The 17,438-nt window shown below is 34.1% G+C and overlaps 1 protein-coding gene across 1 annotated transcript in view; it reads right to left on the reverse strand.

The window, feature by feature from the left end:
• LOC137404910 (NFX1-type zinc finger-containing protein 1-like) overlaps positions 1-17,438 on the reverse strand; it is an 89,522-nt gene that overhangs the window by 53,675 nt on the left and 18,409 nt on the right. Inside the window, exons 13-16 of the mRNA XM_068091137.1 lie at positions 14,590-14,773; positions 10,311-10,400; positions 9,932-10,030; positions 7,889-8,063 (exon numbers count right to left, since the gene is read on the reverse strand). Of these exons, the coding sequence (XP_067947238.1) occupies positions 7,889-8,063; positions 9,932-10,030; positions 10,311-10,400; positions 14,590-14,773 (548 nt within the window). The remainder of the gene's footprint in view (positions 1-7,888; positions 8,064-9,931; positions 10,031-10,310; positions 10,401-14,589; positions 14,774-17,438) is intronic.

Here is a 17,438-nt window from a genome sequence, read left to right on the forward strand (position 1 = left end):
TATGAACGAAGGTTCATCAATTGAAGACCACTTACGTCAAATGAAAGCTATCACTGATAAACTTGCAGCAATTAATGCTAATGTTAGCAAGAAAGACCAGGTGGTGACTCTACTTGAAAGTCTCCTGAAAAGCTATTTGATGGCAGTGACTGCAGTCAAGGCTCGTGATGAAAATATACATGTAACTTTACAGTTTGCAACACAAACACTGTTTAAAGAATAGAGAAAGCATAATATTATTATGCTTTATTAGTTATCTTGAGGTGTTGACTGATGTTCTAAAAAAAGAATCAAGGAGATTGACCCACTAGAAGCTGAGATATAGCCAGCCAAACACAGGTCTACCTAATAAAGAATCAGAGGAAAACCCTTCGAAAATCCCGAAAACTGTGACGTATAAAACCGACCTAATGTTCATGTGCCGGAGTTGTGCACCCTTACCGCCGTTACGTATAATGATTGTTTTGGCTACGAGATGTGAAACGCTTCTCGCGATAGTAAATAATTTACAGACTAGCTCTGGTTTCTCAGGAAAATCAAGCAAACATTGTGTGGTAAAGGCATTTGCCCACAACCCCTCGCCGTGATTTTTCAAAACAGAAAAGCAGATTTTGACTATTGTGCTTCAAATTTTAACTCGATCTCCACGGATATGCTCCGAAGATCCTCTGTTCAACGAACGGCGCGTGTATAGTCTATATGCGACATCCGCGATTGCAGTTCGTTTAGAATAAGAAATGAGAATGTGAATTTTTGTTCATTCATTATTTTTCTATTGTGTATCTACTGCAGCATTTAGTTGATTTTCATGATTATCGTCACTATTAACAGACTGTAAGTTCACTACAGCCATAATCTTAAAATGAATAACTTGACCGTGCTGCTCTTGCTGTAAGAAAAGAAAACGATAACTTTTGATTTGATTTTTCTATTGATCTATTATCTTATCTATGATTATTTTTTATGATTAATATAATAATCATAATGCATATTATACAAAATAATAATATACTGCGTATAGAATAAATGATGTAACTAATATAATTTGTAGAAAGTGATAGCAGAATGTTGCGAAATAATAGATGCGTGTAATTATTTTATTCTAAAACTAATCTACACGTCAGAGGGACTGGTTCGGAATTCTCAAAGCAATGATTGTTAGGCCCAAGTTGATTGTTCTATACTTCCAAGGATTAAACCAATTAAAACGCCGTGATTGTTATAGGAGAGCGCATTAGTTGGCTTAATTGACCAATGGCACACAAGTCGATTTCATACGTCATATATTGATGAATACCAAAACACTTATGTTTTTTGGTAGACCTGTGTTTGGCTGGCTATATCTCAGCTTCTGGTTGGTCAATCTCCTTGATTCTTTTTTTAGAACATCAGTCAACACCTCAAGATAAATAATAAAGCATAAAAATATTATGCTTTTTCTATTCTTTAATGAAGAACAAAAAAGGGAACAAAGAGCATTGGTTCTAGCCAGCAATTCTGGCGGTGTCAGGTCTAAAGCGAATTTTTACATTGCCCTGCTGTCAGCAAGTAACCGCTTTAAACATAGTCAGCAAAAGTCCAAGGGCTGCTATATCTGTGGTTCTTTGGAACATTATCAAAATAGTTGTCATAAAACAACTATAATCAACGCCGTGGATCACGTCGCGGCCAAGACTGAGGTCATGGATATTACAACAGTAACTCAAGTTCACATCAAGCTAAAATATCTACACACAATGATAATAGCAAAGATGATGAATCGGCATTTACTGTGTTGGAGACAATGTTAATTCTTAAAGATGGCTGTTCGACAGCCGGTCTACTAGTCACAAAAATAAAACTGCTTTCGGTGATTATTTTAAGCTAGATTCAGTTGAGTACGTTGTTGCCAATGGGTCACAGGTTCGAGTAACCGGAAAAGGTATTATACAGCTGCAAATAAAAATTCATCGAATTAAAACTAGACCTGCTACAGTTTACAATGTACCACACATACCTGACCTACACGAAAATCTATTTTCTGTAAACGCAGCTGCGAGAAGGGGATATATAGTACAGTTTGGACATTTGCAATGCTGGATTAAAAATCAAAGGATGTTAATAGCATCCAAATCTGTAGTATTCAGGCTATACTATCTTGATGTCAAGTCCGCTATTTGTACTGCTAATGTTGCCGCGTCCTCCTACCTCCTGTGGCATCAACGTCTTGCTCATGTAAGCGTAAGCAGCCTCAAAAATATGAATCATTGGTGTAAAAATGGTCATAATGTTTCTAGCGAAATCGGCGTCTGTGAAGCTTGCATGAAAGGTAAATTATCTCAATGGCCATTTCAAACTGACCATGGCATTAAATCAAGTAGGTTTCTTGAATTGGTACATACGGATTTGTGTGGCCAAATGCAGAATGAATCTTTAGGAGGTAGCAAGTATTTTGTTTCATTTATCGATGATTTTAGTAAGCATGTGCATGTATATTTCCTACGTGACAAGTCTAGCGTGTTCCAGGCGGTTAGAACTTATGAATCATTAGGGACAAATCAAACTGGACAGACTATAATAGGTACACTTACATGTAGAAGCAATGGTGGAGAAGAATATACATCTAATGAGTTTGAGAGTTTCCTGTCAGCCCAAGGTATAAATCATCAAGTCACCACTCGCTATTCTCCGCAACAAAATGGCTGTGATGAGAGCTTTAATCGTACTGTTTGTGAGGCCGCTCGCTCGTTAATTTCAGAGTCTCAACCATAGAGTAATCTCCCCTTAGAGATAACTGTGCATTCAACAACACCAGCGTATCCGGTGCCAACAAGGAGCATTTAGGCCACGCCCCTTTTTTGTGCTAGTCAATCGCAGTAATTGACAGAACGATAACATCAGCCATGAGAATGATCATGAATTTCCACAGTTAAGATAGTAATTATTGCTCATATTAAAGAAATGGTGATTATACTTTATTACTATAATATATGCTTATTTTTTAAAGCAATTCAATACCTACATGCCTTGCAAAGGCGCTGAATAGATAGTGTTAAGTAAGTGAGTTAATGCAATCAGTTACTCCAATGATATACAGCCCCCACACATGGGGGGGCAGTATATCATTGGTTACTCATAGATAAGATAGATAGTCATAATGGGGTTGTATTACATTAGTGTGATGGGAAGCTAATCGACTGCCATCAACTGAAAGTATTGACATTGTATGGTGATAGAGTGATTCATTGACCCACAGTCCACAAACAGCCCTTGCATGTAATATTAGATTTCAATACATATCAGTCAAATACGTAGACTAGCTTGAAGCAAAGATGTCCACTAGTTAGTGGACATCTTTGCTTGATGTAAGCAAGCAAAAAGCTTGAAAGAGTGGCAAATGTTGTTATATGTTAGATAAAAATAAATTATACTTAATTATACTAAATTATAATTATTTAAAAATAAAATAAACTTTTTTATTACTTTATTTATTAAATAATTTTTTATTGTAGTCATAGCTAAACAGATTATATTTAGCCATTACTTGCTAATTATTTTACATTTAAACAAATTTGCAGTTTCATTTTTCTTCCTAATTTATTTCAACAAAACACTTCTTTCATGATATGAAATTTAAAAGTTGTAGTTTTTTGAAAAAGCTTGAAAACCTTTACGGTTGTTTTATTTTTCCTATTAATTTATTTGAACTGCCTAAAAATATTTTCTCATTATATGAAGTTTAAAAGTTAGAATGGTAAATGTTATATAAAAATAAATTTTCTGTCCAAAGACTTTTTTATTACTCGGGCAACTCGGGTAGTACAGCTCATAGTTGATGGCAGTCGACTAGCTTCCCATCACACTAATGTAATACAACCCCAGTATGACTATCTATCTTATCTATGAGTAACTGATTGCATTAACTCACTTAACACTATCTATTCAGTGCCTTTGCAAGGCATGTAGGTATCAGGGATTACGTGTATGTCACAATTTCCATTTCCATAAAATTTCCATAATTTATTTCCATATTAATTCCATTTCCATAACATTTTCTTACTTCATTTCTATATTATTTCCATTTTCATAATATTTCCATAATTCATTTCCATATTATTTCCATTTCCATAAAATTTCCATAATGCATTTCCATATTAATTCCATTTCCATAACATTTCCATAATTCATTTCCATATTATTTCTATTTCCATAACATTTCCCTTCTTCTTTTCCATAGTATTTTATATAATTTCCATAATTCATTTCCATTTCTATAACATTTCCCTACTTCAATTCTATATTATTTCCATTTCAATAACATTTCTATATTATTTTTATTTCAATAACATTTCCATATTTCTAAAATAAAATTTCCATATCAATTTCTCTAAAATTATGAAAATATTTATGTTTATGGAAACAATGATATACAGGGGGCTGTATATCATTGGCTGTATATCATTGCTGTATGGGGCTGTGGGGGGCTGTATATCATTGATGGAAATGGATATGAAAAAGTAAACATTTCCATAATATGTTTAGCGATCCCTGGTAGGTATTGAATTGCTTTAAATAATAAGCATATATTAGAGTAATAAACTATAATCATCATTTCTTTAATATGAGCATTAATTACTATTTTAACTGGAAATTCATGGTCCTTGTTTAACCCTTCTCATGGCTGATGTTATTGATCTAGTCAATCACTACGACTGACAAGCACAAAAAGGGGCGTGGCCTAGACGCTCCTTGTTGGCACCGGAAACGCTCGTGTAGTTATCACTCTAAGAGGAGTTAACTCTATGATCTCAACTTCCAAAGTCATTTTGTGCAGAGGCAATATCGACTGCGGTATACATTCAGAATTGCCTCCCACACGAGCATTTGAATAGAATACAATTCCTTATGACAAGTAGAACAAGAGAAAACCTGATTTAAGGCCAGTGAAAATCTTTGGATCTTTGGCCTACCCCCACATACTTGATCAGCTGAGGCATAAACTTGATGAGAAAGCGGAATCAATGGTATTTGTGGGGTATAGCCTTAGGTCTAAAGCCGACAGATTCTATGATCCTATCACTAGAAAAATAAAGGTAAGGCGTGATGTCACTTTTGATGAAACCAAACTCGGTTTACCAAATCAGTTAACAAAGTCAAATGTAGACAACTCTGAAGCGGTGAAATAAAAAATCTATCGGTAAATAAAAAGGCTCCTTCAACAGCGACGGTTACGCATAGGCGATCACCACGTTAGACTCAACCAATTGCTCAGTTTGGTATTGATGACTTCACAAACCTCAATCATTCTGCTCACTCAGCAATCAACATTGTGGAGCCTATTAGTTTGTCGCAAGCACAGACTAGTATAAATCGTGATGCCTAGATAAATTCAGCAATGATGAGTATCAATCACTGATCAACAATGGTACATGGGAACTAGTTGATCTCCTGTCTGATTGCAAGGCGATTGGCTCTAAGTGGGTTTTCAAGGCTAAACACTCATCTGATGGATCCAAAGTAGATTTAAGGCTTGACCTATGGCCAAGGGATATGCACAAAAAGCAAGGATGGATTACGATGAAACATACACCCCGTGATTCACAGAACATCTCTACAAGCACTCTTATCGGATGCTGTTGAGAGAGATAGGATCATACACCAAATGGATGTACAAACGGCTTTTTTGAATGAAAAACTGTCAGAAGATGTACAAGTGTTTATGGAACAGCCAGAAGGTTTTGTTGTGCCTGGTAAAGAAAATTTAGTCTGTAAACTGAATCATTCGCTGTATGGACTTGAACAGCTGCCTAAATGTTTGAACATGGTATTAGATGAGTTTTTTAAATCTTTAGACTTCATGCAGTCTTCTGCTGACAACTGTGTGTATATTCGCTGGAAGAACAACAAGAAAAGGATGATTGGTATGTATGTAGATGACCAGTGTATGATGTCAGACACTGGTGCTCAGATGACCGAATTAAAATCAGCTCTCTCATCTCGGCTCAAAATGACGGATCTCGGACCACTTCATCATTTTCTGGGATTAATTGTTGAGAGAGGAAACAATTCTATGCGTCTAAGTCAAAAGCCTTACATTCAACAAATAATTCAAAAGTTCAACGTGTAAAATTGTAAGCCTGTCGTAACTCCAGCAGCATTTTGACGTAAAGCTGGGTTACAAGGATGGAAACAAATCAGCAGACCCCATTTCTATCAATCGATAGTAGAAAGTCTACTATATGCTGCCGTATCTACTCGTCCAGAAATCGCTGAAGCAGTGAGAGCCTTAACCAAGTTTAACGCTTGCCCCACCCAGACCCACTTGACTGCAGTCAAATGAGTAATACATTATCTGAAGGGCACCAAAGATTCATGCCTGGTTTTTAGAAAATAAAGTAAACCAATGGTTGTATGCACATATGCGGATTATGCAAGCAACGCTGACGGCACTCAAAATTGGGTGCAGTCTTCATTAATGCTGGTTGTTTAATTAACTGGTCTAGCAAGTGTCAGTCAGTTGTTGCAGTCTCTACTACAGAGTCAGAGTATATTGCATTGTTTGATGGTGTTGTTGAATGCGTGTGGTTACGTCAGCTATTCTCAGATGTTGGAACCACACAGCACAATTCTACAACTATCTTTGTAAACAATCAATCAGCTGCAGCAATCGCAAATAGCCAGAAAACAAGCAAGCGTACAAAACACATCAACATAAAATGCTACTATGTTCGTGAGGCGATTGAAGCTGGTGTCTGCATCGAGTTTTGTTCAACAAATGATAATATCGCTGACATATTTACGAAGCCGCTGCCACATGATCGATTTGTCAAACTTAGAGACATGTTGGGTTTCAGCTAGTTAATTGTCTGACCAGGGAAGATTTATTATAGTAAACACAAGACTTTTATTATCAATTTTTTTTGTTTCTTGTTGATTACGATCATTTTAATACTCAAACTGGCTGTTGGTGCAACCATGTAACTGAGTAGGAGTGTTGCTATAATAGCAGTTTCATGTTTTAAATAGTGCTTTCTCATTGTGCTTTCTCATTGTGCTTTCTCATTGCGCTTTTTGAAAGCTCGTTGCTTATTGGTACCCATAGTTTTTTCATATAAAGCTCTCACTTTGTTCCCAACTGTCAAGATGAACGCAGCTAATAAATTTCCTTTTAATAAACTGAATGTTCAAACTTTATAAACAACAGTTGTGAAAGGGATTTTGGCAAACAGCATATTGGCATCTTCATGCCATAGTCGGCACACCCGACGGCCAAATTTTAATTTTGATAGAATTTTTCGTTGATCTCGTATGGCAGAAAAAAGTCGAAAAACGTCGTGTTCCCCTTCATAAGGCAACAAAAAACAAAAATCGTATAACAGGGCCATCATAACCCGAGGGCACACTCTATTATTTAATTTATAAAAATGCACATTTAGCATGTATAATCACGAAAAGAATATACAGTATATGAATATACACTATAGTATACATGTATATAATTAAATAATATGGAGAGTCATTATATTGATATATATTATAATAAATTATCAATATTATAATAGGCCTATACATGTCAATAAATATATATATATATATATAATATTATGTAATATCGTAAGTAGTATAATATATATTATAATAATATTATATACTACTTATAATATTATAAATACAATATATTTATTATATAAAGTATATTTATATGTACTACATTTGATACTATATTATTTATATGAAATAATTTAATAACATTTGATATTTTTTATAATGTAGAATTTATCATTAAATTTATAATATTTATAACATTGATAAATAAATATATATAATATAATATTTATTTATCAGGATAAAGGTAAAGTAAGCTAAATTCTTACAACGCCAGTTGAATCTGTCTATTACATCTGCCTACCTGTCATCTTCAGAAAGATCTGAGGTGATATCCAGCTTTCCCTCTGAGATCAGAGCACGCAGCTCTTCCACCTTGTCATCTGTCATAACATCTGAGCTTTTTATTTTTTCCTGGATTATCTTGGATGCTAAGCGAATCGTCTTCTTTGATAGTACCCGCTGGAATCCTTCCTCACCTTCAAATAAATTACTAAAATTACTTAATTACAAAATGTTTCATGAATCAATATAAAATCATGGTCATCAGTAAAATAATTACAATTTTAAGATTAAAATAAAAAAATTCAGAAGCTTTTTATTCAAGATTTTGGTAATTTTAGGTGACAGATAAGAAGCCGGCTGTGAATATAATACTTTAAACCACCAACCATAGAAATAAAAAAATAAAACTTGCTCTTTCTTTAATTCTAAACACTATTAAAAAAACAGAGCAGACAACTTGTTACATTGTATTTTATGGTAATTACAGAAACTTATATGGATGTTTCTTCAATCAATATTTGAATAACTATTTGGTTAAAGTGCATTACTGAAAAGGTTCAAAGGTCTAAAATTGTTCATACTTCATGTAACTAGAGTAGAATGCTCAGATACAACGTTAAAGTGAATTGACAAACTGGAACTGCCAATAAAGTTTTGTGAAATGACGATTCAATTGTTTGGTGACAACCTTAAAGGTAAATGATTTGAAAATAGCAAGCAATTGCTGAACTCTCTGGAATAGATTTGTTCTGATTTTTTTTTGCTTAGAGAACTATGTTTTTTTCATTAATAGTCTAATCTGTTAACACCAGCTCTGCACCTCGAATAGCCATGCTACAGCGCATATGGACCTTCATTGCACCTTAATTTTTCTATCATTCTGACGATCCTTATGATTTGATGCAAATAAAAAAAACCATTTAAAGGGAATGGCGATTTACCTCACACCTGACTATTTTCAGAATGAGCGATACAGAAACCAAAGGAAACAGATACAGGAACACATGAGTTTTCTAGTTCCATAATACGCACATTCCAGTGCCTTCCATGCATACGGGCGTTCATGAAATAAATGTTTCTATTGATTATGAACACAAAACATTTGTTCAAGTTAAAGTATACAAATAAAAATTTTAAAAAATTTACAAAAAATTTTTACATACTACTAATGTCGTGATATATCACCATATATATATATATATTGCAAATTTGCTATATCAAAACAAGTCTTATGATGATTTTGGAAATCGCAAAACTAACTGCCAACCACATGGTCATCGTGCACTGAATTTCAAAACATACCGAATATTCTATTAAAATACAGCCAATAAAACATGGGCTTATAGCACCTCGATCAGACACCAACAGGTTTTCATGAACTTTCGAAAAAACACCTGCATTGTAAGATTGATCTCTCCACAGCCATTTTCAGTACTTGGCAATTCTTGAAACACTAGAAGACTTCTACACTAATTGTGGGAGTTATACCTACTGCAAATGCTCCTTTCATGCTCTCTAGCATGGCAAGAGTAGCTCCTCACTACAAATCTACATCTATAGTCCACAGCAACCTATCTATACCCATCTACCCATTAACCCCTGCTATCCACATCCTTAATCCTGTATTCTAAGATACGAAGATAACTTAAGTTTCATTAACTTTGTATGTTGATGTTTGACTGAATGTATAATCTAGACTTCAACAACTTCATTCGGCTAGAACTCAACTAAAAAGGCTAGTTTTCTTCTATTAAGGTCAGGTTGAAGTCAATCTGCCACTGGTACCATGTAACCCAGTTCTACCTACGCCATTGGTCAGACCTTTGATCAAGTCGCCTGTGTAGATCCATAATAGGGCAATGGAGCCATCTAACGACGTACTGATATGCAAACAGACGTCCTACTCCAACTAGAGGGATTGCACAGAAACAGAGAGATTATGCGAAGGGGGAAGTGGTATTAAAGAAAGCTTTGCGACCATGGCTTCGCTATGTGATTGGTTAGCAAGCTAAGATTACAGACTGTATTTACAGTCTATATTTTTTTTAAATCATGTACTTGCCTGAAGATCTTATCGAAGGAGAAAAATCCTGCCCATGAGAATCATCATCATCATCCAAGTCAAGTTTTCGACTCGCAAGTTCTCGATCTCCTTGGATTTCTGTTAAAAGAGTGATCAACTACCTGTAAAGCTGTACATCAAGACTTCAAGCAACTTTCTTTGATAGTGTGAGTACAGCAATGTCTGTGCTTAATAAAGCTATTAATGCTACCAGCAACCTAGTACTACGAGCAACCTAGTACTACCTATAGCAACTTAATAATATTATTCCAAACCTAGTACGTACTAGTTGTAATATTGCACTACTAAAAACCAAGTATTTAGTAATACTAATAATCTAGTACTGCTAATAATAGTTTCAATTGATATTTTCCATTACCAATGAAATAATCGGAAAGTATGGATGTGGTAGATGCAGAGCCACTCCCTTGCTTCATTTCTGTCAGCTCTTTAAGGTCGGTAACTGAATCTGAAATCAAAATGTATTTCCTTTAACAACTGTTTGACCTGCGTAGACAGAGAAAATTGTTTATGCATATCGGATTAAATAGTAGTTTAACATTTTATACCATCTTGGATTGACACAATGTTGAACAATTCAAATTATAATTCAATGAACAAAATTTTATAAATATATTGAATTATTTTTCAAATAACTTATTACAAGCATGTGGCAAAAATAAATATGTAGCACTTTTGAACTCAGGTTTGTACTGCAGTTTCAGTATCATAAAAAAGTCTCACAGAACCACGCATGCTAGCTCAAGTAACAAATATAATTTTAAACAAGTCAACTTGAGATACCGTGAAACCTCTAATTGAATGCCACCTTCATTTGAACATCGCCTCTATTTGATGGCCGCTTCTTTACAAACCCGTAATAGCAAATGATCAGTAGCAAAGTGTTCACAAAATCACATCATTAATGACTTAGTTAAACCAATAACAATTAACTCTTTCGTTGTTTCTGTTCGTATTGAAGCCCATTTTTCAGCTCCAAAGTTTTTCGGTTTTTTCATTAAAACATAGAGATATTTACTAAATGTATCAGACTAATAGTAGTTCCTTATTTATTACGATTTTGATACTTTGATGTATGTGGAAAACAGTTCATGTTTATAATAGGATATGAACGACTACTTTTAGGCTAAAGGCTGTGCTTAGTGAGCAAAGATTTTACATGTTGCGTTTGTGCCAAATACAATGCGTAAAAGTTTTGCTCTGCTAAAAAGTTATTTGGACACTAATATCGACTAGTTCAGCAGCGCAGAAAAAAAGTTGAGGTCAGAAGACGTTGTGGAAAGTATTGAACAGCCAGAAAATGATTGCTCCATGAAAAGCAATAATCAGAACGTAACTGGCCAAGCAAACAAATGCAAATACTTTTATTTCAAAAATCTTAATTTTTGTTTCTGCATGTATTATAAGTATGGTTTGTTTATGTCACTTGTTCTTACATAGATATTTGTAGCATTTGATAGATTATCATTATATAACTTATAAATTTGCAGATTTATAGCATATTATTTTATATCATCCTTGCTTCTATCGTAACTCGTCGTACAATGCTCTTCTATTGCACATACATGTAAAAAGCCTGTTTTGATTGCAAACTGTAGCAAACATATCAATTAGTACAGTGTGTTAAATATAGTTGTAAAATGAAAACATGCTTTCAAATTTAAAACGAAATAAAAAATTTAAAGCTCCAACAAATTGCAAAGCAGGGCAGAGGCTCACAGGGCCACAGGCTATAATATCACCGCGGGCTCATCGCAAGCAATAGATATCAACTGGTAGAGATATTTCTCGGCTTCCCGATGCATATTTAAAGATTTTTGACAGCTTTGAGGCATAGTCTATAATACCATTGCAGGTTAATTGAAAGCAATTGATATTAACTGGTAGATATATTTCTCAGATTTCCAATGCTCATTTATTTAAAGATCTGTGACAAGTTAGAGGTAAGTTAGCAGATTTCTTGCATATAAAATGTTAATAATGCTCCGACCGAAGGAGAGTGCAAAATTTAGGCGAAATGCGCCTCGCACGTGAAAGGATTAAATTTATCTTCCCAAAATTTGGACAACCTATTTCAAAAATACAACGCCAGCCTATATTTGAATGCCACTTCTATTTGACCGCCATTATAAGAAAAGGGTAGAAAATAAAGCGTCATGGCGTTCAAACAGAAATTTTATGGTATGGTAGTAACAAGCGAATGATCTTATGGATTGCAAAGAGTACCAAATAAGCCACTAGTAAATTTAAAAACATTAAGTTTCAGTGCTTCTTCCTTGAATTTTTTGTCTAATTAATTTATTAGTGTTCGGTGACATTTGCGAGGAATAAATGTAGCGCGACGACAGATTATGCGTACCATGATTTACCATGTCTCAAGAATATTGAAACATTTTAAATTTAATCTAAAATGCCTATTAAACTTTAGTAAAACTTTAGGGTTATCCTTTTGGTGAGCCGCAGAGTGCGCTTGCCAACATAAACCCATAGAAGTCTTTTTAGAGTTGCCTCACCTCAGATTCATTGAAGCTGTGCAATTATTAAATGAACTAAGCAAATGTTCTCTTAAGATTGTGATATCTGATACCAGCCATGTACAGATAGATATAAATAGATTAACAAGTTACAGTATCATTGCAAATTTTATAACGTATTGCCATAGTTACAGCAGCTACAAATTCCGGAGATGAGATGATCACCATTACAAGCCAGCTTCCAGATTCAACCTACCCATTGTACTATTAGGACATTGAAAATGTGGCATAAGAAAATCTCAGATAATCACCAAAAGATTGTAGTTATAACCCAGACTATAACAACTTGTGTCATGCGAGTTCAAGATCCGCATCTGGTACCAATCTACACTAGACCTGCGATTAGGATTACAGATTACACATGTTGAAATTTCCGCAGATGGAAAACAACAAGAAGTAGTCAGAAGCCCTCAAAACTACAAGTTTTACATTCAAAGACCTGAAACATATAGTTTCACTCCTGGACACTAAGGCTAATGCTGAATCAATATAAAAAGATGAATATTCACTCATAATCCTCACTCTTCCAATACAGCTACATCATGGCCGACAGATGTGTCAGCAAAGCAAGCCGAAAAGTCGATTACCGAGAGAACAAAAGGGTGACTATATGTTAAGTCTCATATATTTAATTTTTCATTCTTAAAATTTAGTCTAAAGGTATGACTATTATGTCTGTCTCTTGTTCTTGAAATAAACTTTGGGTTATGGGAAAACCCCTTGAACTTATTTACTTTAGGAATTTCATTTCCTTTGAAGCTGTAATTTTAAATTGCAGCATCTGGGAAGGTCAACTGTAAGATCTTAGTTACATTATCAACAAGATAAATTGATTAATACAGTCAATAATCAAGATCAGACCTTATCTAGGAGCTATTAGCAATACCTACTTGATGCAGCCCATCTGCGTTCAATAATAAACTGAGCCATTCCCAATACATTGTAGAGTAATTGGTAGGATAATCCAATTCTATCAATCACCATCACAACAAGATATTTGAATGAACTAAACTACTAGAAGAGTTTAACAAAGCAAAGTCAATAAAAGGTTAAAATTTACAAGAGTAATTTTGTTGGCTTTAAAGATAAATATTGATCAGGTAGTGATAAACATTAGTGGCTTAGTGAAAACGGAGAACTGTGAATTCACTGGAAAATATAACAACACTAAAGATTTTTCATCTATACAGCAGTGAAAGCAGTCCTTTGAAAAATAATTTGTAGTAAAACAAAAGGAAACCTTGAAAATTAATCCAACAAATATTTGTACATGATTGAAAGACATGTTTAACACTTTCAAGTGACATTAATGTAATCAGGGTCAGCTATTTTTCAAAGGTTCTTTACAGACATCAAAGTATAAGACAGACTTGAACAAAGGACCACTTCAAAAAAAACCTTAGAATGATAGGATTCTTGTTTATTTTGATGGTGCTGCTTTTAAAACTTTGAAAAAAAACAACTGTAGAGTTAAAAAACAGCCTTCCATACACCATGATAATGGCAGCTCTTGATGCTAGTACACTGCATCTGACAAATATTGTAATCGGGTATTTAAACATTTTATGGCCTTCAGATCTGCTTGTTAACTACCTTACAAACAAGTTTTAAGACAATGGGATGGGCTGAATTTACACCTTTGTGACTTCCGATCACAGCCTAGTTCTGATTATTCCGACGATCGACCTTCTTAGTCTTAATCATCACCAAAACCACATCAATATGACCACAACCCTATGAAAGAATTAATGTCATTTAGAATTTAGTCTCAGCGTTAATTTAATGTAAGAATTTGGCCAGTATTTGCACCATTTTGTGGAGAATTTTCTTCTGATAACTTTTTATTCCATGGTCATAAGTATCAAACAAAAAGTTTTTGAGTTACGACCAAAATAGCGAAACTAAAATATATTGATATTTTTGATTACTTATAACTGGCATGTAGCATGTAACTGTAAGTGTAGCCTGGGTTCTTTTTTAGCAATCTATTTTTTCAACAAATGTACATGTAGATTTGGAGTGATATAAAAAAAACAAGTCAGCAAGCTAGCGCAGGCTCACACAGAAGCAGTTCCACACACAGAAAGGAATTTAAACTTTTACCAATATTTAGCCAGTGAACCATAGCATCGCCCTCCTTGTCTTGATCCTTCAGTTCTGCAGCATAGCAGTCTAATTGTCTGAAGAGTTCAGGAAAATCTTCAAATAGCCCTGGATGCTCGTACATTAAAATAGCCTCTTTAGTGCTTCTCAACTCAGCTAGTGCCTTTTCAATGGTCCCGTCATTCTACAAAAATGTGAGAAATATTTTAGATGGCAATAGTCAACTCACTACTATTCTTCCCTGTTGTGGAAAAGCAGTGGTGAACCTCCCATCTCTTGTCGTCAACAGCAATTGTATCAGCAATCCGTGGAAGATCGAATAAGCTGTTTGCTTAGCAGAGGCTGTGCGGGTTTTTAAAAGCTTTTAGCACAAACAATAGCTCTGTGATCTTGGCTAAACATGTCTGGTTCCAGTGGGAAGGAAAAATTGACAACTGAAGACACACCCAGTTGAAAAAAACCGTTTAAGGTTTGATGTCATTGTTGTCATCACCAGTGACCTTTATTGGGTATTGTACCCCAACCTGTTGTTGCATGTCAGGAGTTCTAGACCACTAAGCTACTCTCTCGTGCTGCTCTCAGCTCTTTTCATCGACAGCAATAAGGTAACTCACATTCATAACCACTCCTCTTTCTTTGAGTTATCTCTTCTTTCCTAGTAAAGTTATCCAAATAATGACATAAGATAGTTACTATTGCAGTAGTCTAAAGGCATCAACTGTAATCATGCCCACTCTGGTACTATCCGATATGTTTTTCTAAGCACCACCTAGACTTATTATTTCTTGGCTTTGGGAAGAGTCACAAGCCAAAAAGATTATACAGAAAATCAATTAAAGAAAGTAACCATATTATCTTTAATCTATTGTATTACCTGTAGTTATTAAGTATTCCCATTTAATCAGATACATTGTTTTCACAGTTAAGATAAATCAGAATGACTAATTTGCGATCTTGGAAATTAAGTAAAAAGAGCTACGCAAAGTTTTCTGCAACTGATTGATTTTTTTGCGCTTGATTGAGTCTAAAAAGTTCTAAAGGGTTCTGTTCCACAAAAACAACCAAACGTATTTGAGTTAAATCAAAATTGGAGAATGCTGTAGCATACTTTAAAAAAGTGTAATTCAAAATAATTTTACACAATGTATTTTGACATAATGTAGGGCAAAGTACGACAACAACGATTTAATGTAATAAAATATACAGTTATGTCAGTTATGTAGGTGTCGAACTTTTCTTACGCTGCAGCAAATATTCTCATAAATACATTTTGTATTTTTGTAACTGGCTGCTAAGGAAAGAAAACAAAATAAATATTTAAACAGCTAGGTATACCATTAACATAAATGCTTTACAAAATTAAATCTACCAACGTGAATTACATATGAAAACTAACTTTACAATCTTAAATCAATATATATATATTTCTCAAAGTATGCGTGTGGATATGTGTGTCATTCTGGCTATAGCTATAGGGCACGCTGATTATTTTACCGACGTGCCCAAGTGTTACGATGCCCCTGTTAAGAAATATTTTTTGTAAGGTTCAATTACTATATCAGGGATCACGCCTAATTCTTTTCAAGCGGACAATTATATTGTCTCGTAAAGAGCCTCGACATTATCTCTCCCTTTGGTCAGACAAAGACAGTACGATATCTCATTTTTACATTTGTACCGGTATTGAGAGGTACCCGTATCGTCGTTTTCAAAGTTTTGATGGATAGCTTCTGGTGGAACAGTAACCTTTTTAATACACACACTTTTATGCAAGAATTGTTATTATTAATTCTACATATTCAGGATTATTATTTTGTTTTCTCAGTTTGTAATAATTGCATCATTACCGAATCATCTTTAATTGCAATTGGAGCAAAACCGACTTAATTTAGCTATTACTTGCTAACTATTTCACATTTATATTTAAACCCTTTTATAGTCATTTTATTTTTTTAAATTTATTTGACCTGCACAAAACATTTTCTTCAAGATAGGAAGTTTGAAAGTTAGGGTTCTTTGATTAAGTTTACAAACCTTTACAGTTGTTGTTTTTTTTTCAATTATTTCAACAAAACAAAACACTTTTCTCATGAAATGTAGTTTGAAAGTTAGAAAGGCAAATGTTGTTATATGTTAAATACAAATAAATTTTCTGTTCAAAGACTTTTTTATTACCCTGGCAATGCCGGGTTGTACAAATAGTTTTATCATAAAGCTGTATTCTTATGGCCATTGCCATTCAAAGTCAGCAATAATTACATATAATAACCAAATTAAAAAAGTAATAATCCATAAATAAAGGTTTTTACTGTTACTTAACTTTAAAGGAAACATGAAGCATATTTTAAAGAAATAGTACAGCAGCTTACTTTACACTTGAGTCAAGAGCATTATCTCACAGCCTTTATTCTTGAATCAATTTGAAAAACATTTTAAAAGGTTGACTAAAAGTTGTAGGGAATGCGAAATATAAAGCGCCAAACCGGAAACAAATAATAAAAATATGAGACAACAGAATTAAAGTAAGTTAAGTAAAAGATTAAAACTTAACTTCAAGTGTGTGTTTAGTAAACTAAATTCATTTGATTAAACTCAAAAAGTTTTTGTAGCGTAGGATAACAGACGTTTATTGTACCGAACGGGTTGCTGTCAAGTCTCTCTCATACCACCATTATCAACAGCATCTGTCTCAAAGGTAAAAACTCTATTCAATAGTGTACATAGTGATGTTACATTTTATTGAAGATCATAACCACTAAATAGATATTTGTAATTTTTTAGCGCATGTACTGACTTACAACAATTAAAAACAGGTTTTTTTAATATCCTGTTTTAGGTGGTTTTTTCCG

Source organism: Watersipora subatra, chromosome 9 (genome assembly GCF_963576615.1).
Source record: "Watersipora subatra chromosome 9, tzWatSuba1.1, whole genome shotgun sequence".
NCBI classification, from domain to species: Eukaryota; Metazoa; Bryozoa; class Gymnolaemata; order Cheilostomatida; family Watersiporidae; genus Watersipora; species Watersipora subatra.